The sequence below is a fragment of the Anabrus simplex genome, chromosome 3 (assembly GCF_040414725.1).
Source record: "Anabrus simplex isolate iqAnaSimp1 chromosome 3, ASM4041472v1, whole genome shotgun sequence".
Classification (NCBI taxonomy): domain Eukaryota; kingdom Metazoa; phylum Arthropoda; class Insecta; order Orthoptera; family Tettigoniidae; genus Anabrus; species Anabrus simplex.
The window spans coordinates 26132688-26159859 of record NC_090267.1 but is presented as its reverse complement, the minus strand read 5'-3'; the positions used below and the strand labels follow the sequence as shown (position 1 = coordinate 26159859).

General features: G+C 37.5%; 1 protein-coding gene across 2 annotated transcripts in view; it reads right to left on the bottom strand.

The window, feature by feature from the left end:
* Positions 1 to 1359: 1359 nt before the first annotated feature.
* Tsf2 (transferrin 2) overlaps positions 1360 to 27172 on the bottom strand; it is a 217944-nt gene continuing 192131 nt past the window's right edge. The window contains exons 13-15 of one of the 2 annotated variants that reach the window (XM_067144056.2): positions 5327 to 5470; positions 2038 to 2209; positions 1360 to 1864 (exon numbers count right to left, since the gene is read on the bottom strand). In XM_067144056.2, coding sequence (XP_067000157.2) covers positions 1627 to 1864; positions 2038 to 2209; positions 5327 to 5470 — 554 coding nt within the window. In that variant the 3' untranslated portion in view covers positions 1360 to 1626. Of the gene's footprint in view, positions 1904 to 2037; positions 2210 to 5326; positions 5471 to 27172 lie in introns of both variants that reach the window. The other variant, XM_068226978.1, reaches the window with a different exon arrangement.

The following is a 27172-nucleotide window of genomic DNA, read 5'->3' as shown; positions in this document are numbered from 1 at the left end:
TCTAGTGAAAGTACAGTCCTCATAGCCTCTTTAATTATGCTGTAAACTATGCATTGCTTTCTGTAAATAACTGAAAGAGAAAACAACTAGAAAATTGCCAACAACCAAAATATTAGGCATGTTACAAAACATGTAATAAGACTGTGAACGTTCAGTAGGAAAATCCTGTCAACTACACATACAAAGTGCAGTAAAATGTGGAAAAATAAGTGACAAAATGCTGCCAAACTAATTTCCAAAATTAACATACCAAACAACTGGAGAGTTTCAGAGTACATATGACAGTTCAATATACTACAGTCCGTTTCAAATTGGAAACTGTTTCAGTTGTAGTTATTTTCATGAAATCTATATATATATTGTGAATGGTAGACCAATGTGCAACTGCTAGAGAATAATAATGGATTCATGCTGGATGCTGTTGATACTTACACCTAAATTCTATAATTCTTTAGTGAAGGCGAATACTATGTCACTAGAATGATCACTCTAAGAATGCCCTAAGCCTCAGAGTCGTCACTAATCTCTGATGGGGGCCGATGACCTTTGATGTAGGCCCCTTAAAACAACAAGCATCATCGCCATCAATCTCTGCTGGATGACGCTACTGCTACAATCAAAAGCCAACCCGACAAAAATGGGTACACAAAAGCTAGTCTCTGTAACAATACTGAAGTACTTAATATCGAAGCCTTTGCTGGTGAGACCTAATGTTTACAGAACACTGTCTCTTCTGCTATGGTCAGTCTCGGTCTCATACTTGGCTTTGACGTTACAAAAGTGACTGAGGTATGAGCGATGCAGTAACGCCATTCTTCATGCAACCAGTGTTAGTGTGAAAATATTGCTCACAGGGTCAACTGGTGTATGCATTTCAATGGGCTTGGCAGACTATGTAATAGCAACGTCTGGCTCAGTGCAGTGATGCCTGACAGTGATAGCTGATGGTAGAGCTGGTGAACACGAAACCAGCCTTCCAACTGAATACTCAACATACTCAACATACTGAAAAAAGAGGCTGTATAAACAAAATCTGAATCTTATATCACCATAGAACACAGAACATGGAACATCATAAATCACACTTTATGACATGTAAGCCACTAACACATTCCTTTAGTTTTCTTCATATATCTATGTAACACATTCCAAATACCTGTTATTTCTGTTATACAGAACATTATTAAGAAAACTGTGAGGAGATGATGCTGACTTCTATTCTCATGATAATGAGAGTTTATGAAAAATCATCCTTTGCTACTCTCATTTTTTTTAAAATACATGTTATACATGTATTAAAACGGTCAAGTACTATAGAGTATTAACATTTGTGAATCATCAACAATATGTTCACTAACATACAACACTTTTAGTACCTAAATATCATAAATTAAGGCCACAGAAAGTCTCAGTCATTCAGGAATGCATGTTAAAATGTATACATCTCTATTAGATGCAACAGTACTGTATATAATAGAAAAATATACTTATAATATTCCTTATTTGTAAAATAATCTAAACTTCAAGTTCGGTACAGAACCAGTTTCATTGGTTGGATGTAGCCCCCAGCACTCTATACTGAAACGACGTCACTGTATAAACAAAGCTAAAGTTAGGTGCTTTTGATTAGAATACACCACGGCCAACTAGGACGGCCACAGCTAACGTTAAAAATGTACTGAGGAGAGATGTCTTTACAGATTCTGCTCCAGCATGACAATCAACCAAGCGACGCGCTCGCATGAAGTCTCTTCCGAGGTAAGCACTGTAGTGACGCTTGCTGGGTTCTACGATTTGTAGCTGTCTAGTAGCATCTTGGAATATCAAGTCACTGAATGGTGGTATAGAGTAGAACATACTGAAACTAAAAATGAAAAAAAATAAAAAATAAAATAGCTACAATCTGAAAATAATTGTGAGTAATCCTTGTGCAGGGTAACTTCAGGTAAATAACATAAAATTAATTAGAAGCATGTGCACTTGTATGTTAATATTCACAGCTTCAGTTTTATCTGAGATATGCTACAGAAGCCATACCTGAAGTCATCTTGATCTTTGCGTCCATAAAACTGCTGAGCATAGATGAAAAGATTGATGAAGGCATTGATCTCAGTTTCATTATAGGCTTCACCACCACGAGCAACAATAGCATTGGATTTTACTCTTCCTAAGTTGCATCTTTTATATTCATGCATTGGAGCTCGGGTACCTGAGAAAAACAGAAAAAAGAGAGAATTTTTAGATACATGGAGAAGATAAAAGGAATGAACTCTGAAATGGCTGTAAGACATAACATAAGGATAATGCTAGTAATGTAGTAAGAATGTAAGAAGAAGATGTATATATCACTGGAAAGACACTTGATATGAGAACTGGAAAAAATCCTAAGGAATGCAGCACCATTTGTTGCAAGCATTGGGCAGGGAAGAATTGGGAGTAAGGAGATAAGCTGCTCAACTATGTGCTATGTTCCGTGCTCTCAATGGAGAGATGGCGTGGAATGATATTAGTAGACAAATAAGCTTGAGTAGAATTTTTAAAGGTAGAAATGAAGATAAAGCTGGAATTCAAGAGGATAAATTGGGCAAAAAATTCATTTATAGGGAAGGAAATTAGGGATTGGGATAATTTATCAAGGGAAATCTTTATATATAAAAACAAATGTTTGTTTGTTCGTATTCTACAGACTCAAAAACTACTGCACTGATTTCGCTGAAAATTTCATACTTTGTTCTTATTGCTCCTGAGAGGGTTATAGAAGTGGTTTGACATGTTAAGTCCTCACCATTCCCTAGATTTAGGCCCTTTGGCACATCACAATAGGCTAATATAGGCGAAATATTGAATCCGTCCTACAAAGATGAGACAGAGCTCATTTGAAGCCTCGCGATGCGAGGAACAAAACTCGGTATGTCCCTATGGGACCTGAAAACCACATTTTAAGGTCTTAAAACCAACCGTTTTTGAGATACTGGTACCTCAGTATCCTGGCTCTAGGAATCGGCTGAAGAAGTGCCCCTCCCTTACCATGGCAACGTTACATCAAGGATTCTAGATTGTCGAAAAAAAAAAAAAACCAATATTAGTGTCGACCCATAGTTTTCAGGGTCGCTGAGATGAAATGTGACAAAATTATAGATGTAATAATAATCTAAACTTCAATTAGAAAAATAACGTCCTGACTGACTGACTAATTCATCATCTGATATAGATGTTGATTCCCAAAGGAAAACCGATATCGGACCATTTATATTGATTCATCATCGCTGAGCCAAAACTACTGGACAGAACAAAATGGAATTTTGGGGATACATTTATATTAGTGTAGGTTCTCACTAAGGGAGGATATTCTGTCACTAAGGGGATGAAAGGGGAGGGGGGGGGGTGAAATGTTTCAATGAGCATATCTATTTCTCAAAAACTTTTTTTGTTTTAGGAAATATTAATGGGGGTTGAACAGGAGTGACAAGGAAGGGGGGGGGGGGGGCAGGGGGTGAATTTTTTAAAAGATGTAAAAGTAAAGAAACATAGATCAATTATTTTAGGGAAATCCACTTCAAGGGAACAAAAAAGGGGGTGAATTTATAAAATGAGAATATCTGCAGAACATCTCATAAACTTAACATGTTACAGACGTGAAAATTGGTAGTTTTAATTTCTTCTGAAAATAAAGAAACGTTTTAAAAAAATGGTTGGGGGGGAGGGGGAGGTAAAAAGGACTGAATTCCTTTTATTAGGATAGTGATATCTCAAAAACTGAAGATGTTACACAGGTGAAAATTGGTATTTGGAGTCTCCTTTAAAAATAAAGAGACAAGCATTTCTTTATGTTCAGAAAATCTAACTAATGGGGGGCAAAGGAATTGAAAAATTAGTTGAATTCTTTGTATGAGGATACTTATATCTCAAAAACTGAAGATGTTACAGACATGTGAATCGTTATTTTGAATCTCATTTTAAAATAAACGTGTATTCTTTTGTTTTTGGAAAATCGACTTGGGGGTGTGTGTGTGTGTGTGTGTGAAAATAAGTAAAGGAGTTGAATTCTGTTTGTGAGGATACTTATATGTCAGAAAATGAAGATGTTGCAGACGTGAAAGCTGGTATTTTGAATCTCCTTTAAAAATAAAGAAACGGGTACGGTATTTATTGTTTATGGAAAGTCCAATTAAGGGGGAGAGGAGTAGAAAGAAGAAGTGAAGAAGAAGTTGAATTCCTTTTATGAGGATACTTATATCTCAAAAACTGAATATGTTACAGATGTGGAAATAGGTATTTGGAATTTCTTTTAAAAATAAAGAAACTTTTTTTGTTTGTTTTCGACTCGAGAGAAGACTGTTTCCCACATGTACAGTTCTATGTTGCATGGTATTCTTAGCCCCAAAAGGCAATATCACAAACATGATTTACAACAAGTTTGTGGGGTAAATGAAACTCAATTTTTCGGTGAGCGTTTATTCTTTAAGCATATTCAGATAATGTCAGATAATGTCTTAGTACAAATTACGAAATCCACGTGAGTGAAGTTGCAGGTAACTGCTAGGGTTTGATAAATGTCTACGATCTTTGAAATCATTTATGAAAAGATTAGGTAAACAATTGAAAGGGAATCTGCCAAATTAGGGAGAACCCTTTGGGAAGGTAACGACCATGGTAGTAATTAAGGTACAGCTGGTGTGAAAATGGGAAACCATGGAAAATCATCTTTGGGGCTGTCAACAGTGGGATTCAAACCCACCATCTCCCAAAACCAAGCTCACAGTAACGCAAGCCTAAATGCATGGCCAGCAACCTGATCAGCCTTGATAGAGAGGAGAACTATCAATGACCTGCAAGAGAATAAGAAAATATCTGGACCATTCCCACAACAAATACTTCCCTATAACAAATCATAATCTTTGGAAACTGCAATGTTGTAAGAAGCAGAAAATATGTTCAACACAATAGAGAAAAAAATGAAATGGCGTATGGCTTTTAGTGCCGGGAGTGTCAGAGGACAAGTTCGGCTCGACAGATGCAGGTCTTTTGATTTGACGCCAGTAGGCGACCTGCGCGGCATGATGAGGATGAAATGATGATGAAGACAGCACATACACCCAGTCCCCATGCCAGCGAAATTAACCAATGATGGTTAAAATTCCTGCCGGGAATCGAACCCGGGACTCCTGTGACCAAAGGCCAGCACGCTAACCATTTAGCCATGGAGATGGACAACAAAATAGAGAATTACACACAAGTCTTGACTTTTATTTTTTTTTAATCTGGAGAAATTCTATATGAACTGTTTCAAGTAGTTTCTGAATGTTGGGTAAAAGAAAAAACTTACCATCTGGACAAAGCAGCTCAAAGTCGTCTGTTAAGGTATTTCGGGCCCACCATTCTCTCCGTTTGCCATCAGTATTTTCTGTCACAGTCGTATGCTTCACAAATGCCACCTGGCCTCCTCCCTCAACTAGGCATCGGAATGCACCTAAAAATATAACAGTGTACAATTCATTTTAAAGTAATTGGTGAACAATAAAATTCTAAGTACACATGTCTGCTGTTAAGAGGGGGTAGATTTTTATGCACAGCCTAAAATTAATTTTATTTATTTATTTATTTATTTATTTATCTATTTATTTAAACTTTTCTCATTTGAGGAAACAGCAGCAGTCATTTTGATGGTATCCCCCCATTCGGAGCAGGTAAGTCTGTGATGATCTCGTATCCATTTTTTTGCTAGTTGCTTTACGCCGCACCGACACAGATAGGTCTTATGGTGACGATGGGATAGGAAAGGGCTAGGAATGGGAAGGAAGCGGCCTTAATTAAAGACAGTCCCAGCATTTGCCTGGTGCAAAAATGGGAAACCATGGAAAACCATTTTCAGGGCTGTCGACAGTGAGGTTTCAACCCACTATCTCCCGGATGCAAGCTCACAGCCGCGCACCCCTAACTGCATGGCCAACTTGCCTGGTGATCCGGTCCCAGTTCCATTTATTTGCAGGCATATAGTCACTGAGCAACTCTACACCTTTACCTTTATGAGGGAGCCTGCACCACTGACGATACTCCTCTTTTAAGTGATGTTGCAGCTTCCTGGCATCTGGTAACAGAGTGTTACGGTCTTGGAAGTTTTTGCTACGAAATAAAATGACTGAATTTCTTGTTTGAAGTCTCTTGTAAGACTTGCATATAAGTCGTTTACACGCTTAAAAATTATACAGATGTTGGTAAGGCCGAGACCTTTGTCTGGAGCATCCGTGGGTAACTGCAAAATCTGTTTGATGTCACTTCTCAAAAGTTTGTCATTATCAGTTTTAAAATCTTGTGGAATATTATTAAGATGAATAACTTGGAAATAAATCAGAGTTGGTGAAATGGACGAGTTGAGTCTGCAGAAGAGGAAAATTAGTTAGGGTGTCAACCTTATCTAACCAATATTTCATTCCAAGGACACTTTCACCATGAATATTAATTCCAAGGCAGCGTATGTTTTCACCAAGAAATTACGATAGGATGATAATATTTTCGGAGATAAGTAAATCCACAAGGAAATTTTTTCCATCCTTGATAGACAAGCAAATAGACTTTGAAGTCTTAACAGCAAGGTCTATCTCCTGAAATTGTTGTAATAATAATCTGGTTAATTCTGCAGCTGATTCAAGTTTTTTTCCTATTATAACTGTATCATCTGCAAAACTCAATGCACGTAAATTTTGATGGAGCATTGATAGTGAATACCCATATTCATCAGAAAGGGATGGTTCACATTGCTGTTCAAGATGAAATCAGTAGTTCAGGGTTGGGGATAATGGAGCACCCTGCAAGACACCACGTTTTAAGAGGATGGGTTTTATTTTGCTTCTGCATGTTTCAATCATAGCAGAATTATTCTCCCGTGGATTTATAATGAGATTAGCTAGTTTACCAAGAACTCTGAGGAAATCACGTATTCTGCACAGATGCATATGACCTACATTGTTGAAGGCTTTTTGAATATTCAGGAATACCGCAGTAATTTCTTCCCAGTTTTGTTTAGCAGTCTTTAAGATAGCAGGATTAAAGGTGACATAATACCAGAGGTGTTGGTTAAGTACACTTTTGATTACTCATCTGATGACTGACATGATGATTATTGGTCTCCAATTTGTGGTTAGAGAAGGATGGTTCAAGTGGGTTCAAGTACAGGTGGTATAATCCCGGACCTTAGCATTTGGGTAGCTATCATTGCAATAATCTCACATGCTGTGCTGTTCTTGATTGTTCCCATCAATACATGATTTGAAACACTAGCAGTGTCACCTGAGATACCTCTCATCGCTTCCTGAACTTCATCCGGTACAAGGGGTTAATATTTATTAGAATCTGTTTTACCATCAACATCATCTTTCCTTATCAAGATGCAGCTGGGTCAGAGAAAAAGTGGTTCCTTTTCATTTTACTCCATCTTTCCACTACTCCTCATCTATCATCATGTTCCTACTCAGTTTCCTAACAAGCTCCACTGATTGAAATGAGAGGCTTCCTTGGCCTCTCTTCCTTTCATTTGTAATTCTATATTTTGTTTTGGTATACTGTCTTTATCTAATCATTATATCCAAAACTTCTCACCAGGACAGGGGTCCAAGTGTTGTCGTACAAAGGTCACAAAGGGCTGAAAGTGAAAAGACGCCCTAAGCCTCAAACCAATACCATTGGGGCAGAAGAGAACAAGAGTGGGCTAAGGAAGGTTGGACAGGAGCCTGGCACAAGTAAGTGGAAACAATGTTAGGCTTGAGTGCAAGAGACATGACGGCTTATATGGAAAAGAGTTACACTATAAATTGAGGATAGTTATGTCCACCTTTTCAATACAAAAACAATGTGAGGTCATTAACACATCACATATTTATTACCTTTCAAACATTGGGACCGGTTTCGGCATTATTTGTATGCCATCATCAGCCATAGGAAACTTAGTGACAAGGCCTAAGTACAATATTAACATAACATAACATAACATAACATTAATATATACATACATACATATATGTATGTTGTAAGTTATGTTAATATTGTACTTAGGCCTTGTCACTAAGTTTCCTATGGCTGATGATGGCATACAAATAATGCCGAAACCGGTCCCAATGTTTGAAAGGTAATAAATATGTGATGTGTTAATGACCTCACATTGTTTTTGTATTGAAAAGGTGGACATAACTATCCTCAATTTATAGTGTAAATATAAATTCAATACGGACCAAAATGAAGTTCTTAACTTTAAATGGAAAAGAGTTGTCGACACATATTGAAAACATCAGAAGACAAGCCAGCCACAGCCATCTGTGGAACTGAAACACACTTTCACAAGAATACTTTGGAAGCAATATACTGAAGGGTTTGAAATGGTCCTGGATTTTCACTGGAGTACCCACATTTGAACACCCAGACTGTCAACATAAACATACATTTTTTTTTACTAATTAGTTTCAGAATGTTATTGTTATTATCATCAAACCAGTCATTTGTCTTCCTTTTGTCGTAGCTAATTGTTTTTCTCTGCCGAATCTTTGTTGATAGTTTGAAGTGTGGCTCATTCCAGCTCTACATTTTTGGTATTAATTGGATTGGAAGTCAGATAAGATAAGATAATGCCTTTATTGGTGGCGAAGTTAGGGCTCAAGGCCCTCTCTTACACTTAACCACTAGACGAGTATACATGTACATAACTTATACAGTACTTACAAATACAAATAAAACAAATAATATTAATAGCAAAAACAATAGTAATAATATTAAAAATGACAACAAAAGAATCCTTAATTTTAAAATACACAAAGTAAAATCCACTGCAATAATCCGTTCATTCATCCCATTCATTCTTTCATTCACTCAACAATTATCCAGCAAGTCAGCAGGATCTACTCAACAAATACTCGCGGCACGCCACTTTAAACTTGCGATGAGAGGGATTGTCCCTAATGTTCGCAGGTAGCAAATTCCATGCCCTGGACGCAGAGATTATAAAGGAGCGGTTGTAAGCAGCAGTGCGGTTTACAGGTATGGTAAGAGAGGAGCCAGATCTCGTATTGTGGTCATGATATGAAGAGGGGTAAGAAAAAGGTGAAGAAAGATAGTTGGGAGTATTAGTGAAAAGTATTTTGTGCAGAAGTGATAACATGTGAAATTCACGGCGCTGGTGCACTCGAAGCCACGACAATTCCTTATAATATGGTGATATGTGAGCATCATACCGCAGATTAAATATATATCTTACGCAGCTGTTGAGGCTCCGGTCGAGTTTCTTGTTACTGTCGCAGGTAATTTCAGTCAACACAGTGTCACAATAGTCAAGTATAGGTAGTATAAGAGAGTGAATTAGTTGTACTTTAAGTCGAACCGAGAATGCATTGCAGAAACGCTTCAGAGGATATAAGCATTTGTGTACTTTATTACATGTGCTTATCACCTGTTGAGTCCAATTTAGGGTCTCAGTCATAATAATTCTTAAGTTAGTCACTGAAGTAGAGTAGGGTATGATTTCATTGTTTAAAATTATTGGAGAGATGTCCCGTTGCTTAAGGGAATATATGTTTTTACTGGTACCAATAATAATAACTTGAGTTTTATTCAGGTTTATTAGTAAACTGTTTTCATTTGCATAGTCACTAAGATGTTTTAGGTCGGAATTTATTTTAGTAATTGCAGTATCAATATCACTCGGTTTTGAATGACAGTAAATTTGTACATCATCTGCGTACACTTGCACTTTGCAGAATTTGAGAGCTTTCGATATATCATTAATTTGGATGATAAATAACAGTGGTCCCAGGACCGACCCCTGAGGGACACCGAGGGTCTTACTTTGTCACCCTGAAGTCATATTTCCCACTGTCACACGTTGCCGGCGATTGTGTTGCTCTGTTATGGCATTTTGGAATTCTTTAGCAGCACTTTCATTCTGAAGTTTGGAGGTATTAAATTTCTTCCTTGAAGGGTTTGTGAAACGAGTATGTGGTTTCTGGCGGACCAAAATTCTGAGTCGCCTGATAAGAAGTCCATGATCCATCCAACACTGATCGATGTTTCTAGCTGTCTTTGTGATGAGGACGTCTTTGTTGTCGTGTTGTTGAGTTATGACATAATCAATGAAGTGCCAGTATTTTTAACTTGGGTGTATCCATGTTGTCTTGTATCTGGTTGGTAAATGGAATTGTGTGTTGTTGATGAAGAGTTCATTCTCAGCACAGAGGACAAGAAGAAGTAATATATTTGCATTACAGTTTCCTATGCCTTGATTGCCCATGACATTACCCCATAGCTGATTATCTCTACCCACTCTAGCACCAAAGTCACCAAATAATAATAATTTATCTGTGGTGGGCAATTTGGAAAGTAATGTATTCAGTTGATGGTAGAATTGATTCTTAGAATTTTCAGAGCTGTCCAAAGTATGGGCGTAAGTAGAGATGAAAGTGATGAATTTATCTCCTGAAAGTAGTATGCGGAGGGTCATGAGTCTTTCATTAACTGCAATAGGACTTAACCTAAGCATGTTTACTAGTTTACTTTTCACTGCAAATCCAACACCATAAATTTGATGTTTACCTTCATATTTCCCTTTCCAGAAGATTGTATAGCCTGAACTACGTTCAGTAAGTTTTCACTCATTCAGCAATCTAGTTTCACTTAATGCGGCAACGTTGATGTTTAGCCTTGCTAGCTCATGTATGACAAAAGCTGTTCGTCTTTCAGGTCCGGTATTATTGTCTAGTAAAGTTCTGACATTCCACGATCCTATAAGCAAAGTTCTCTCATGTTTAGGACTGCAAAATTGGGGTGTCCCTCTGGATGTGGTTTCCCAGCCAAGATCTGAGTGTGGCTACCAATGTTTAGCCCACATTTTCTAGGACCTTCCCCATTCAGGACGGGCAGCGGTGATTCTAAATAGGTCTGCCCAGACACAGACGCAGGACTGAAACTAATTAGTAAAAAAAGGAAGCCTATTTATCCCCTACACAAGAATTTCTACGACAAACTAAAGAAACTTTTTGGCTCTTCATCAGGTATGCTGAAAACCATTGACAATAACACCATCCTTACAGACAGTCAAGACATATTAAGATGCTGGAAAGAACACTTCAGCCTACTTTTAAATCAAAGCTCAACTGCTGCTGAAGACTTCCTCCAACATGTGCCACAACATCGCCTGCAACGGTTAATGGCAATCCAACTAACCTTCCATGAATTCACCAAAGCCCTCAAAAGTATGAAAGCAAAAACATCTCCAAGACCAGATAACATCCCACTGGAACTTACTCAAAGTGGAGGAGTATCTTTGAAAACCATGATTTTCTCCCTAATTCTTGTAATTTGAGAAAAATAAAGATGCCTGCCAACATGAAAAATGCCACCATAATAACCATTTTCAAGAAAGGTGATCAAGGTACCTGTGTCAATTATCATGGCATTTCCCTACTGTCCATAGCAGGAAAAGATCTGGCAAAGATTTTGTTGAACCATCTTTAGACTGTCTCAGAAATGGTACTGCCTGAGTATCAATGTCAGTTTCGTGCCTCAAGAGGTACAATTGACATGATCTTTTGTGCTAGACAAATCCAGAGAAATGCAGAGAACAACAAATCCCGCTTCTTTTGTATTTTACGATCTGGAAAAGGCCTTTGATTCTGTTCCTAGAGAAGCTATGTGGATGGTATTACAGCACTTTGGCTGTTCCGACTGTTTTGTAGGCTCAATCCAGGCTCTTTATGATGGAATGGTTGGACGAGTTCTTCACCTGAATGAGCTATCAGAAGCTATAAGAAGGCTGCGTGCTTGCCCCCTCCATTTTCACCCTGTACTTGGCAGCCATGCTTCATGAGACTTTTACTATCGATCATGTAGGTGTGGAAATTAAGTTTCAATATGATGGCAGACTGTACAACCAAACCAGGCTCAGTTCTCAGGGATTGACTCACAATACTCACATAATGGAGCTTCAATATGTTGATGACAATGCAACACCTGCCCATACACCTGAAGAGCTTCAAACATCCCCAACTGTTCTAAGGAAGCTTATGGACAATTTGGTCTGGCCATCAACACCCATAAGACTAAAGTACTTGCACAGCCGGCACCAAGTGGTACCATCCTTGAACTAATGTCACCACAGCAGGAACACCTCTTGAACAAGTAGACTAATTCACCTACCTTGGTAGTATTCTAAATACACGCTGCAACTCAGAAAATGATGTGGAAAATAGAATATGCTCCGCCCATGCAGCTTACGGCCACCTCTCCCACCGAGTTTCCTTGAATAAGGAGCTCAAAATATATACCAAACTAATGGTGTACCAAGCTGTAGTCGTAACAACATTACTATATGGATGTGTAACCTGGACACTTTACCGTTGTGACATAAAGAAACTGGAACGCTTCCATCAGCAGAAACTTAGATCCATCATGAACATCAAATGGAATGACTACATAAGAAATGTGGCAGTTCTTCACAAGGCGCATATGAACAGCAGAGAAGCCTTCAGCAGCTCAGATGCACTGATCACATCTAGTGTACAAATAATAGCAGACTGCCTAAACAACTTGCTACAGTGAGAGTGGGCATGGCAAAAGGCCTCAAGGTGCTCCTTTGAAACGTTATAAAGACCAGCTCAAGAAGACTACAAATAGCACCAACAAAAATATTAACACCTGGGCAACAACTGCACAAAACTGTGTTCTTTGATGCAAAGTTACTGAAGAAGGTGTCTCACTTTTTCAGCAGACAATAAATTTTAATCCATGAAAAGCGGAAACTACGTCGGATCCAACCGGGTCCTCCACCCACCTTTAGATGTGACCTGTGTGGCTGCATGTTTCATGTGAAGATTGGCTTGATCAGTCATCAGTCACATCTCCACAGAGCCAACAGACTTTAAGAAGAATGCAGGAGAAAAAAGTATTCTCGGAAAAGAGTAGCAGCCGACGACGATTAACATAATCAAATAATTCTGCATAGAGTTATTCTTTCCAGGTCTGTACACCCCAAAAAATATTAAGTTGCCTGTTATCTTCAGGGATGATGAGCCTTACACCTAAAATCTTTATTTTTTCATAGCTTACAAAGTCGTCTTTCACCAGAATGTATACTCCGCCTCCTTTTGAATCTATCTTGACAACAATAAACACTCCAGTTCCGAGAGAAAAATTTCTGCATCCACAATATCACATCTTAGACATGATTCAACTCCTATTAACAACATTTGGTAAATATGTATCTATTAAATTACTTAATTCTATTCCTCACCTTACAACACTTCAACAAATTAGCAATTTATGTCATCCGTATGTGACTTCCAGCTCCCTATATTTTCATCACCGCTCCCTAGCTCACCCAGTTTCCCTGAATATACCTCTGTATAATCCTTCGATACTGTACCCGGAATGGTTACATGTATGAGTCCATCCCAATGTTTCCCAGGCGCATGTGTGCCGTCTTTACAATATGTTCTTTGGACCATATGGTGATACTCGGAAGTGGTACATCTTTCTGCCCGACGTCTTTGGACAACATGGAAGGAATAAAACGGAAGCTGAGAAGAACTTTGTTCTCTTTTCAGTATGGAACATTGTCTCCACAACACAAAGAATCTGTAAATTGTCAATTGTTCTCTTTCCACTACAGAATGCTGTCTGTACTACAAGAAGTGCCTGTACATTGTCAGTTATTCTCTTAACATTACGGAACACCGCCTTTACAAAGGCAAAGTATTTGTGCATTATCAATCATTGGAAGTCTCGAGAGGGTTACATTATGGAACATCGTCTTTACAACACTTTAATTTGTTCGAGATAGTCATTTATACCACGTCGAATTGGGCACTTGGATTTTGAACACTTACCCACACTAATGTGAGCATGCAAACACTCAGTAGTGTATAAATGTGTTGAAGCATTTGTTAAATGGATAAATTAAACAGTGATTGTGAAATATGACAATAGGAGTCCACGCACATTCGGACAGGACATCTTGGAACATAAATGCAAGTTACTCTGGAATAGACTGCCAAATGCAGAGAAGTAACACAAAAATTAGAGTAAATATTCAGTGATTTTGTAAATAAGACAATATTCTTGTGTTTTATAAACTATGGCATGTGTACGTTAATCCTTGATATATTATGGTCAAGTTAACATTTTCTTTTACGTTCATTCAGTCAACAAAGTGTGACATGTACACGTCCATCACTGACATATTGTCGAGCTACGTTTTCTTTTATGTGGCTCATCATGTTAAACTTGAGTATGTTTAAACATGGACAGTTATAATGCAAAGTGGAAAGCCAATATCCATAATTATTTCAACAAAGAGGTTATCTTGTGTTAAAGTACAAAGTTATAATCATCTTATGTTACTCAGGGTGTTAGATATCAAACAAGTTCGAGGTAATCGCTTTGCAAAAGCGAAGTGCAATTCTTTAAGTTCATTTCATTGAGGCATGAGTTCATCAGGGATAAGGCATCATATTACGACCTGCAAGATTTCATGGACGACGTCCACATGCTTCATCTGGATTCGACATTTAGGAGTTCAATGACAACCAACCTGTCATAGTTGTAAAATATGTTCATTTGTTTTGTAAAATATGTTTATTTGTTGGACTTTGAAAAACTGAATGTAATATTTAAAAAGAAAAGAGGAATTTGGTTGTTTTTGTGTGTGTGTGTTTTAAGTGAAGATTTTTAGGGTTGTTTGTTTTCGGCCATTTTATTATGTGTAGATAACTTTTCCTGTAAAGGTATTCTTTATAACTTTCGGGGCATGGTGTAGTCACACGTACCTGGTTTGGTAAGATGCTTCCGGTAGTTTCCGGTTGCATCAGAATGGAAACTGCTGGAAGCTTTGTAACGTATTTGGTCATCAGTTTTCTCTGGGCCCTCATTGGCCAAAATAAAACCCCTTCCTATTGGCGAATGTAAGATCTACGGGTGCGCTAATTGGTTATTTCTCGATTCCACCACTTCTGGTCATTGGCCACTTGGCCAGAGCCAAGCTTGTTCCGTCTGTCTTTCTTGTTGGACCGGTGAAGGGAGAATTTGTCTCCTCCATCTGATGGTCTCCCAGCCCTCCGAGGTAAGCACTATTTAGTTCATATTTTGGGTTATAACTTTCAAATGTAGTTTCTTAATTTAAATTTTCTTTACCCTCCGGAGTTTGCCCGGTATTTCTTCCATTCACCAATTTTAAATTCAAATGACTTAGTCTTCGCGGCTAGTCATACTCATGTTGTTTTAGAGGCATTCCCCTTTCCTTTTTTCTTTATAAATTGTGTAGTAATTATGTAAAATTTCATTCCCCTTTCTTTTGTTTTAATTGTGTATAATATGTAAATTTTAATTTCCCTCAGGTTTGCCTCTAGTAGTGCTGTTTCGTTTTAGCATACTCCCATTCAGGATAAGCTCCTTATTCTGAAGCATTTTAGAAAAGGTTGCTTCCTGAGCAAGCTCTGAGTTAAGATTTTAATTATTTACCCTCTTTCTTGCCTTCTTCATATACAGTGAATCCTTGGAATGCGAGTAACTTGGTCTACGAGTGTTTTGCATGATGAGAAAACATTTTAAATAAATAACTTGATAAGCGAGTGAGGTTCCGCAATATGAGTGTCATGTGTGCCTATGTTTTCCCCTCCTTTGTGCCTTTGTTGAATAGCTGAACGAGGTCTTTGGTCCTGTAATGGAAATACCTTTCAGAAAATAATCTGCCGCTTAAAGTCTTGCTCCTGCTCCTGCTCATCCTCTAGGCCTTCAGGCCTCACTGGAGGAATTCTCGTTCTTTAAGGTTGAGTTCCTTCCTCCCAAAACTACTCCAGCCTGTGGATCAGCAAGTCATTTCGAACTTCAAGAAGCTATACACCAAAGCACTATTTCAGCGATGCTTCGAAGAGACCGAAGGAACAAACCTTACAATACGAGAGTTTGGGAAAAATCATTTCCCCATCGTGAACTGCTTGAAGATCACTGATAAAGCCTGGGATGGAGTCGCTAAGAGAACTCTCACTTCCGCTTGTGGAAAGCTGTGGCCTGACTGTGTTTTTGGACGTGACTTTGAGGAGATTGTTTGTGTAAATGAGCCGCCGATTGTCAGTGAAATTGTGTCCTTAGGGAAGACTATGGGGTTGGAGGTGAATGACGTGGACATTTAGGAGCTGGTGGAAGAACATAGCCAGGAACTGTCCACCAATGAACTGATGGACCTGCATCGCAAACAACAGGAGGAGGTTATGGAGGAGATCTTGTGTGGGGAAGAGGAGGAGGAAAAGTCAATGGAATCTCTCACTTCAACTGAGATTCGGGAGAAGTGAAAAATGTGGAAACGGTGAAAAACTTTGTAGAAAAACACCATCCGAATAAGGCTGTAGCAGTGCGAGCAATGAATCAGTTCAATGATAATGCAATGTCACATTTTCATGAAATCCTCAAAAAGAGGCAAAAGCAACAGTCATGGGACAGGTTCCTCGTTAAAGTTGCACGAAAAGGAAACAATTCCAGGGAGCCAAAAGATAGCAATGATTCTGTAAGTGAAATTCGTGCTACATAGTAACTCTTCTCATGTCATCTCTCTTCTCCCTCACACCAACAGTGATTTTATTGTAAGGTAAAGTGCAGTTTAATTTGTTTTAAGTTATATTTTGTTTCAGAAGTGGTATGTGAATAAATATTTTTGTGTTGTGGACGAATCATCAGCGTTTCAATTATTTCTTATGGGAAAACTTGCTTTGATATACGAGCGCTTTGGATTACAAGCATGTTACCGGAACGAATTATACTCACAATCCAAGGTTCCACTGTATTAATATGTAGGTGTGGTTTGTTAACCTGTGTTCTTTCTTTTAAAAGTATCTGGTTAAATTATCTCTGTATATTATTTTAAACTCACCGCCGTGAAGCTTGTATTCTTGGTATTACGTATCTCTCTAAATTAGCTGTGTTAACTTTAACTTGCATCACTGATGGCCCTGTTTGTAATTTTATTTTCCAGTTGTTATCTTTTAGTAAATGTAATGTTTAATGGGAGTCACCGTTAATTTCATTTTCCCGGCAATGCAATACCTTCTCACAGCCCGGGTAGGGTCCCAACCGCTTCCCATCTCAGTTTCTTTAGTTGTCATGTTGGCTAACCTGGTAGTTATATTCTGATGTTTTCCAGTACTTATCGTGAGTGAGTATTCCTTTTATTTGATCTGGCCTGAGAGTCATTAATTTTCTTAATAACGTTTATTATTATTATTATTATTATTATTATTATTATTATTATTATTATTATTATTATTACGTTTAAATTTTTAATGCAGTGTAATCCTGACAAGGGTTACATAATGATAGCAGAGCCTTTGGTTGCTGATGAAAAGCAGATTAACGGTGATTGTTTTTATTAACCTAAAATTAAGCTAAAGAATTATCTCATGTTGCTGCAGGTGTGGTTTGTTAACGTGTGTTCCTTCTTTTAAAAGTATCTGGTTAAATTATCTCTGTATATTATTTTAAACTCACCGCCGTAAAGCTTGTATTCTTGGTATTACGCATCTCTCTAAATTAGCTGTGTCTCGTGCTACCCCTAACCCATTCCATTTGAGGAAGGAAGAATTAATTTACGAACTTCGTATTCGTAAATTGAATTTGGCAGGAAAGGTTAGCGACGAAACAAGCCTGTTGAAGAAATCTCTCGATTTACCAGTAATTATTCCTACGTTAACGATAGACGAGTTGTGCGCATCTTTGACAATCGTTAGAGAAAAATTGTCAGAATTTAATGCCATTCTTTTGTCCTTCTGTTCCTCCGAGCTGTCTCATGCTCAATTAACACGTGTGAAAGTCCAACTGCAGCATTACATAGACCAGATTTGCGACTTGTTATCTCTCAATTTATCAGCAAATGAGCGACAGGAGTGTGAATCCTTATTGACATAGTTTTCTCGCATTTTTGATAAAATCGTAGTCTTGTTTGAAGGCAACAAGTTGCCTAATTTCAGCTCTGAAGTTCAAGTGTCCCCGTCCGAATCTTGTGAAAGTGAAACAATTTCTGTATCTACTACCTCCCAAACTTGCACTACTGATAATGTTCCCCTGGGATCTTCTTCTACTCACTTTACAAGTGCTTTTGTGCCTGTAAGTAATGCATGTAATGGCCCTTCTACACAAGTTGGTATGTCTTTTAATATTCCTATGGCACTGGGTAATTCTACTGTGTCTTTGTTTCAACCTACTGTTGCTACACAACCTGTTTCTCATGCGATAATGCAAAGATATTTCCAAGTCCAAGTGCCACCTGTATCAAATGCTTCGGTAGTTTTCCAAATGTGTGAGAATGTTTCGCAGACGAGAATATTTGCGCCTGTTTCATTGCAGTCCAATGCTAGTCCTAACCTCACTTTCAGTACTCCATCCTTTTCTGAAGGGTGTTCGAATCAAGGTTACTATGCTGCTGTACTTCCTTCTCAGAACCACTCTAATCCTTCTCAGGTACTTCCTTCACTTGCTGCCTTCCAGACTTTTTCCAATTTATCTCACTCATTAACTACTGTATTTAAGGGTGTGTCAAAGTTCACTGCTAACTTGATTGATGAGGTCATTTCTTTCCTTCGATTTTTAATTGAATTTAAAGATCAGGCTATTGTATACAATTTTAGTAGTGATCATTTCTTCCAAGTCTTATATCCGCATGTAACTGGAGCTCTCTCCGAACATATCATTAGAGCCATTTCTGAAAGATGGACAGCGGATCAGTTTCATGCACATGTACTTGAATTCTTTATTCCTGCTTGTGCCTTGCCTTCCTTGGTGCAAACATTATTTTAGAGTGCACCATTTGAATGAATCGTTGTCTGAGCATATTCAGGATATTAAGTTCTATGCTAGAATTTTTATGCTCAACTATTCAGAGTCTCAAATGGTTGCCAGCATTGTTGAGGGTCTTGCCCCTAATTACTCTAGCCAACATGATTTTGCGGTAAAATAGAAAATATGTAATTCTTATGGAAATCGCTGCCCTGATTCCGAAAATGATGCCATTTCTTTCCTATCACGTCTAGTTTTGACGCAGTTCGGTGTTTTAGTATCTGCATGAATTCGTAAGATGCAATGTTGAGAGATGTACTCGCACAACATTTTTTAGAATACAGCTATGTGATTTGATTTGTTATTGTTTGCATTTTATTATAGGTTTATTACTGTCTAAATTTTCATTTTGTAGTTGGGGGCTTCCTGGTAAATTCATAACAAACTCCCCCAGATACGCCATAGACTGCAAGGTATGTGGGATGATCTGATAAGGGACTTAGAGCTAATCAAAGGAAAAAGTGACTTGGTTCAAGATTGCGCAAAAAGAATATGTTGGCACACGGTGTTACATTTTCCTGGTACAGAAATCGTGACAAAGAATTCCGAAAGTATTATACTCAAGAAGATGTACTTTGTACGGATGTTTCAAATCTTCTACGTCAATTGGGAGAGAGAGAGTATGATCCTAGTAACTAGCGATTTTTTACTGACTCTTCCAAAATAAGTTTAAAGGCTGTTTAGCTTCATAATACAAATGTTATGGCATCCGTACCACTTGCACACTACGAGACCTTAAAGTTGGTGCTTAAAAAAATTAAATATCACAAGCATGAGTGGCAAATTTGCGGTGATTTGAAGATTATTGCATTGTTGCTGGGACAACAAAAAAGGCTACAAAAAATATGGGATAGCAGGGCACGGGATAAACATTGGAATACAGTGAATTGGCCAGAAATGAAACAACTACAACAGGATCCAAAAATGTCTTGAATGTAAGTCTTATTGACCGTGAAAAAATTTCTACTTCCACCTTTGCACATCAAATTAGGATTGATGAACCAGTATGTCAAGGCATTAGATAAAAGTAGCCTATGCTTCTAATATTTATTCACTAAATTTCCCTCATTATCAGATGCAAAAATCAAAAAAGGCGTATTTGTTGGACCACAGATTCGTAAACTGATGAAGGATAAAAATTTCACTGACACGATGACCAAAATTGAGAAGGAGGCATGGAACGCATTCAAAGATGTAGTGACTAAATTCCTTGGCAACATTAAGGACCCTCAATCCAAAGAAATTGTAAGGAAAATGTTGGTAAAGTTTATGGAACTCGGTTGTAATATGAGCCTTAAGCTTCATTTCTTAGCTTCGCAACTGGATTATTTCCCTTCAAATTTAGGAGCTGTCAGTGAAGAACAAGGTGAAAGGTTTCACCAGGATCTCAAAGATGTAGAACGACGCTATCAGGGACGTTGGAATGTGAATATGATGCCGATTACTGTTGGTCGATTGCACGAGACGACCATTCTCGAGATCATTCAAGAACTTCAAAAACCCAGAAATTCCTTGGAAAATGGAAAAAGATGGAGGTGTGAATCTAACCTGCACATAATGTAAGTAACAAAACTATGTATGTTTAACCATGTAGTTTTTATTCAAGGTACGGTTATATTAATTTAGAAGCAACTGTACAGCTGAAACTAAATAGGCGCTTCATGCTTCAGTTTCATGATTTTCAATATACATTTAAAATATAATACAAACTTTTTTTTTTGCTATTGGTTTTACGTCGCACCGACACAGATAGGTCTTATGGCGACGATGGGACAGGAATGGGCTAGGACTGGGAAGGAAGCAGCCGTGGCCTTAATTAAGGTACAGCCCCAGCATTTGCCTGGTGTGAAAATGGGAAACCACGAAAAACCATCTTCAGGGCGGCCGACAGTGATAATACAAACTATCTACTCGCTTATTAAGCAACATTTATGTGTATTTAATGCATTAAAAATATGATTACGTTTTGCAAGCTGAAATTTACATTAATATATCAAATTTAATCAATACTAAGTATCAACTATTTTACATAAGAACAAAATAACATTTTGTAAAATTGCCACTAAACTAGACGTGATATGCCAAAACTAACTTTTTTCTCGAATTCTGCATTAAGAAATTTATAAAAACCACCTATTTTTGTTTTTTCTGCACAAAAAAAAGTTTTATTTGCAGGCTAGTGTTATCGGTCATATCTTACTCTTTCACCGCGACCAGCTACTTTCGCTCAATTGGAAGCTATCACTGTTTCTGCCGAAGGTATTAGATATGCTGACCAGCTACGTGTTGCTTTAGCTCCTGCTCCTTTGAGCATGTTCTTTCCGCAGGTTACTAGAGCCGCTCCTTCTCTCTCTTCCAAGCCAAGTAATTCTCGTGCGTGTTTTAAATGTGGCTCACTGAAGATTTCCAGTGGAATTGTTCTAAGATTGGGGCAACTCAAAACCTGCCGTGGGTGGTCCCACTGAAAATTTCCAGAGGAATTGTCCTAAGATTGAGCCCTTAGGCAGTTCAAAACCTGGTGTGGGTACGGTCTCTTCCACCAATAATTGTCAATACTGTGGGTCGAATAGGCATTTTTCTAGACGGTGCCCTCGCAATTCTTCCAGACCTGGGCATTCTGGTAATGGTAATTATAGATGACTAACCGTCAATTCTTGTGCCAAACCTCAAAGTGTAGCTTCATGTTTCGTTTGTTATCACTACAGATTAAATGATGATTCACACCATTCTGTGGCTGATAAGTCTCAGTCTGACCCTAGTGTCAATTTCCTACAATCTTGTGGTATTTTTTGCTACCCTTCCTTGTAAATTACCTTACTTTTAAGGTGTGTTGTGAGGTTATTATCATGATTGTTAAATACACTATAGAGCAAAGAATATTTTTGGTCGAGTGTTATTTGCACAAGAAGAAGAAACCAGTTAAAAGGTGCCTTCGAAAATTCCGTAGACAATTTCCCGGTGCGACAGTACCATCAAAACGTTATGTGCATCAGCTCGTTTACAAGTGGCATAGTACTGGTTTCGTAAGCAATAAGAAAAAGAAGCGAAGGAGAACAGCTTTTACACGGGAGAGGTTAGAAGATATACAGGCAAGACTCCATAAATCGCTTTGGAGAGTAGCTCTCAAGAAAGTGGTATTCCACCTTCTTCAGCACGTAATGCAACAAAATTGTTACATTTACGATCTTATCGGACTCATTCAGTCCATAACATACTGCCTACATATTTCAATGCAAGAATACAATTTTGCAATTGGCTAATGAGTAGTGTCCATGACGGTATTGTGGATCCAAACTTTCTTTTTATGAGCGATGAAGCCTGGTTTCATTTGAGTGGATATGTCAATTCACTGAACAATAGAATCTGGGATACAAACAACCTGCACATTTTAGAGCTGAGACCTCTGCACGATGTTAAGGTGGGTGTGTGGTACGCTATCAGTGCCAGACAAATTATCGGTCTGATATTTTTTCAGGACACAATTACTTTTGACCGTTATATTCACAACATTCTGGAACCATTTTTTGCTGAACTGACTGAAGAAGAGAAAAGGTACGGCTATTTCCAGCAGGATAGTGCAACAGCCCATACGGCGTGTAGCTTGTAGCGACGGTTTCGGGAAATGTTCGATGATGATCAGATCATTGCCCAACATTTTACTCTATAGTTTATAAGATTAGAAAGATTCCATATCCATTAATTTTTGAAATTGATATAGGCTGATGATGCCCATAAAAAAGGGGTGAAACATGTACCTGTGACTTTTATGTATTATGTATAAATTTTAACCAGATGAAATAGTGGATTATATTGTATTTATTGAACGGGTGGATCTATAAATATTATAATAATATTTGAGATGATCAGATCATCAGTAAAGGCTTATGGCCCCCTCGTTCGCCTGATTTAAGCACATGTGATTTTTATCTATGGGGAAATTTTAAAGGAAAAGTTTACAGGAATAATCCTCGAACTGCAGAAGAATTAAAAACTGAAATTAGGAACATTGTGGGTTCTATCGGTGTCCATGAACTACAAAGTGTGTTTCGAAATCTCATTACAAGATGTGAAGCTTGCACTGCAGCTGAAGGAGATCACTTTCAGCATCGTCTGTAAATACTGGTGAGTTCAGTTTAATTTTGTAGTTGATTTATTTATTTACATATTTGTTTATTTATTTATTTATTTATTTATTTATTACTAGTGAGTTCAGTTTAATTTCCTAGTTGATTTATTTATTTGTTTATATATTTATTTATTACTGGCGAGTTCAGTTTAAATTCCTAATTGATTTATTTATTTGTTTATTCATTTACTTATTTGTCTAGAGCATCTATGTAGCCAGTGAGTTCAGTTTTGTTTAGTTTCTATAGGCGTAATCATGCCGCTTCTTTGAGCTGACTATGCCTGCTTGTCATGGCGGGCACTGCACTCACTGTCTCCGCTTCCCAGCGTGCCTAATCCTCGGCACTCTGCTCTGAACTTTCAAATTAATCACCCTTTATATGCTCAAGAGGTGAATAATGAACCTATCTGTGCATGGGTAGATTCTGGAAGTAGCATCACCTTACTGAGTGAGAACTGGTTTAACTCCATGAAAACTGTTTGCAAGTTCTCTTCTTTAAAACCTGTATCTTTAACCTGCCATACGGCTAACTATAACTCCTTGAATGTGATCGGATGTCTGGATGTCAAAATAAGAATCCGTGATTTCATGTGGAAAATGCCCGTGCTAGTGGCAAAAGATTTATCTTGTCCTTTCACATCACAAGAGGTCGACGAGGGATTAAAATCACTCCGAAATGGCAAAGCTGTAGGACTAGATGGAATCTACCCAGAACTACTAAAAAACTGTGGTCCAGCTACAAGAAAATGGCTCGCTGCATTCTTCAGCTCCATACTGCAGTCAGGAAGACTTCCCCCAATTTTCAAGAAGTAAAAAATTATTGCCCTTTTGAAACCAGGAAAGGATCCAACTCTCCCACAAAGCTATCGACCTACAGCTCTACTCTCTGTCACCTACAAGTTATTAGAAAGACTGATACTAAACCGAATAGCACCAGCCATCGAAGCATTCCTTCCAGCTGAACAAGCAGGATTTCGACCCAGCAGTGACTGCAGTGACCAAGTACTGTCCTTGACCACATATCTGGAGGTTGGTTTTGAAAAGAAATTGAAATGCATCTCTGTCTTCTTAGATCTTACAGCTGCATATGACACAGTCTGGAGGGAAGGTCTTATGCTTAAACTGATTAAAGCTGTTCCTTGTTTAAAAATTACTATACTAATTGACAGAATGTTAAGCAACCGACTATTTCAAGTTCAATAAATATGTTGGAAGATGGTCCGCCTAGTCAATACTATTCATTTATTTACCTTTTACCTTAACATCTAGTACATGTTTCGAGAATATAATGCATTCTCTTCCTCAGCTAGTAGATTAAAATTCATTATACAATAAGACCTGACTAAAATACGGGGGCCCCCATTAAAATTCAAATCAATGAGTATGACAATGTGACATTTAAAAAATTTTGGATAGTACAAACATAGAATTAAAATCCCATTTTGTCAAGTACAAATTAAAAACACAATATAGTCTAATTAATGTCTAATTAAATACGTCTTGTGATGATATGAATTCACAGTGTCCTTGAAGTTGCCTTGCGTACTTCAGAAATGTTGAGTTAAGGATGAATAAAATTGCATTAGAACTTGAAGTCTTGCCGATATCCACCGTTAATGGGTGTTAAAATGATGTCTATTAAAATTAAAATATTGGACACAGCGTCGTATAATGATGTGAAATTACGGTGTACTAAGAATTATAATACTATCTTGCGTAGTTCAATTGGATTTGTACAAGAATAAATGAAGTTGCGTTAAAACTTGGAGTCCTGCCATTATCTTCGGTTGATAGATGTATTATGCAGCCAGGTTGAAGATAGGTTAAAATGGTCTATAAAAAGGAAATGGATTGAAAATTAACAAAAGGCTCCGACATGAACAAATGAGAATACAACGGGGTAAAAATATTAAACCTTACCACTGTGATGATGTAAATATTACGTGTGGCATGCATGTGTTAGATAGATGTTGTTTGGCAACTGGTTACAGTATTACATTGGGTTGCGTTTGGATGGAAGGAACCGCCCCTGATACTACAGTCATACTTCCCCCCTTACACGCTTGACATCATTTGGCCTCTTACTAGGGTATTGGGTTACCAATTTAAACAACTGATTGTCTTCTGCAATGTGTTCATTTAGGTTGTTCTCATTATCAAATTTTTGCAATTTGTATATTTCTAATTTCTCTAGGGCATTCATTTGTTTGCCTTTGCTTAATGAATGTAATAAAGTCATATCACGTTCAATATTTGTGAAATGATGGTTGCTTTCATACATGTGTTCACACATTGCAGAGTATCTAGAATGTTTTCGTGCATTGACATGCTCTTTATACCGTACCACCACACTTCTACCTGACTGTCCGACATATTTTTTTCCGCAATCTTGGCACGACAGTTTGTATACTCCTGATTTACTGAACCTACTGTTGGTGTTTATGCTATTCGAATTGAACAATAAATTATTATTATTATTGTCTGTCCTAAAGGATACATGGATATTGTGTTTTCTAAATAGTTTAGCCAAACTATATGATTGTTTATTAATGTAAGTGAATGTAGCGAATTTCTTTTTTTCTTCCTTATTTACAAGTAGGGTGTTAGGTCTATTCACGACCTTACTCTTTATCCTATTGACATAGCTTTTGGGGTAACCGTTTCTTTTGGCAATATCTTGTATAATGTTTATCTCTTTATTAAAATCATTTCTGTTTAATGGTATTCTTACTGCTCTATTGATGAAGCTGTAAAATGCCGCTTTCTTATGTTCTCCTGGGTGGTTCGAGTCTTTCCTAATAACAACATCTGTGTGTGTAGGTTTTCTAAATACTTGGTAATTCAGGTTTTTATTGTCTCTAGTTAATGTTACGTCTAAGTAGTTTAGACTTTTATTATCTTCCGACTCGATTGTAAACATTATATGTTTATCAAGGTTGTTTAATTGGTCTAACAGTTCGTTTGGCTTGAGTTCTTGTTCGTTAATGATAGCGAACGCGTCATCAACAAACCTTAACCATAAGTCTAATCCTTTTATTTTACCGATTATTTTATTAGATTCCATATGGTCCATAAATATATCTGCAAGGATACCAGACGCTGGTGATCCCATGGCCAACCCATTAACTTGTTTGTACACGTTGTTGTTGAAAGTAAAAAAGTTGTTTTCTAATATAAACTTTAATAAGTTGATGAATTCATCAATTTCTACTTTACTCAACGAACTATGTGTGTTTAAGTTGTTCTTAACAATGTTGATAGTCTCCGTGATCGGAATATTCGAGTACATATCTTTCACATCAAAGCTATGGATAGTATTATATTGCGATAAAATTAAATTTTTTGTCCTATCACAAAAATCTATGGTATTGCGGAGACTTGTATCTACATTAAATCTGTAATGTTTCTTTAAAAACATGTGTACAAATTTGGCCGTTTTATATGTAGGACTGTTTCTGAAGTTAACAATCGGTCTAATAGGTATGCCTTCTTTGTGTACCTTAGGCATAGCCCTCAATTTCGGTAATCCTGGGTTCATATTTACCAAGCGTTTTGTTTCATTCGAATTCATCAAAAAATTAGTGTTAGCTAAAATTTGTTTGAAAGTCTTTTGCATGTTGTTAGTAGGGTCCTTCTTTATCTGACGAAAGTTGTCACCCTTCAGGAAATCATTCGTTTTACTAATGTAATCTTCTTTATTCATTAAAACTATAGTGTTACCCTTGTCAGCTTTCGTGACAATTATGTTATTATCTTTAATCTTCCTATTAATCTTTCGGAGATTGTTATTAGTGTGGGTATCTGCGATGGTTTTATGTTCCATTATTTTACAAATTTTATTTTTAGCCTCGAACCTCATGTTCTCTTGTTCGTCTATGGGTACTTCTGCAATTGCTACTTCAGATTCCGCTATCAGTTTCACTAGTTCTCTATTTTGGACAGTCTTACTCGTGTGTGGCCAGTTATGTTTGGGACCTTTATTTAAGATTTCGACTTCGTCATCGTTGAAATCAACGTTGGTCAGGTTTTTGAGTGGCGGATAAAATGTGTGTGTTGTCGTGTATGTGTTATTTCGTATTTCATCTTTGGTGATGCATTTGTCTTCAATGAGCCTCTGGTATTTTCTATCTAAAATATCTTGTTTTTTCTTTAATATTGTAAATAATGAGAGGTCAATGTTAAATTGCGCCT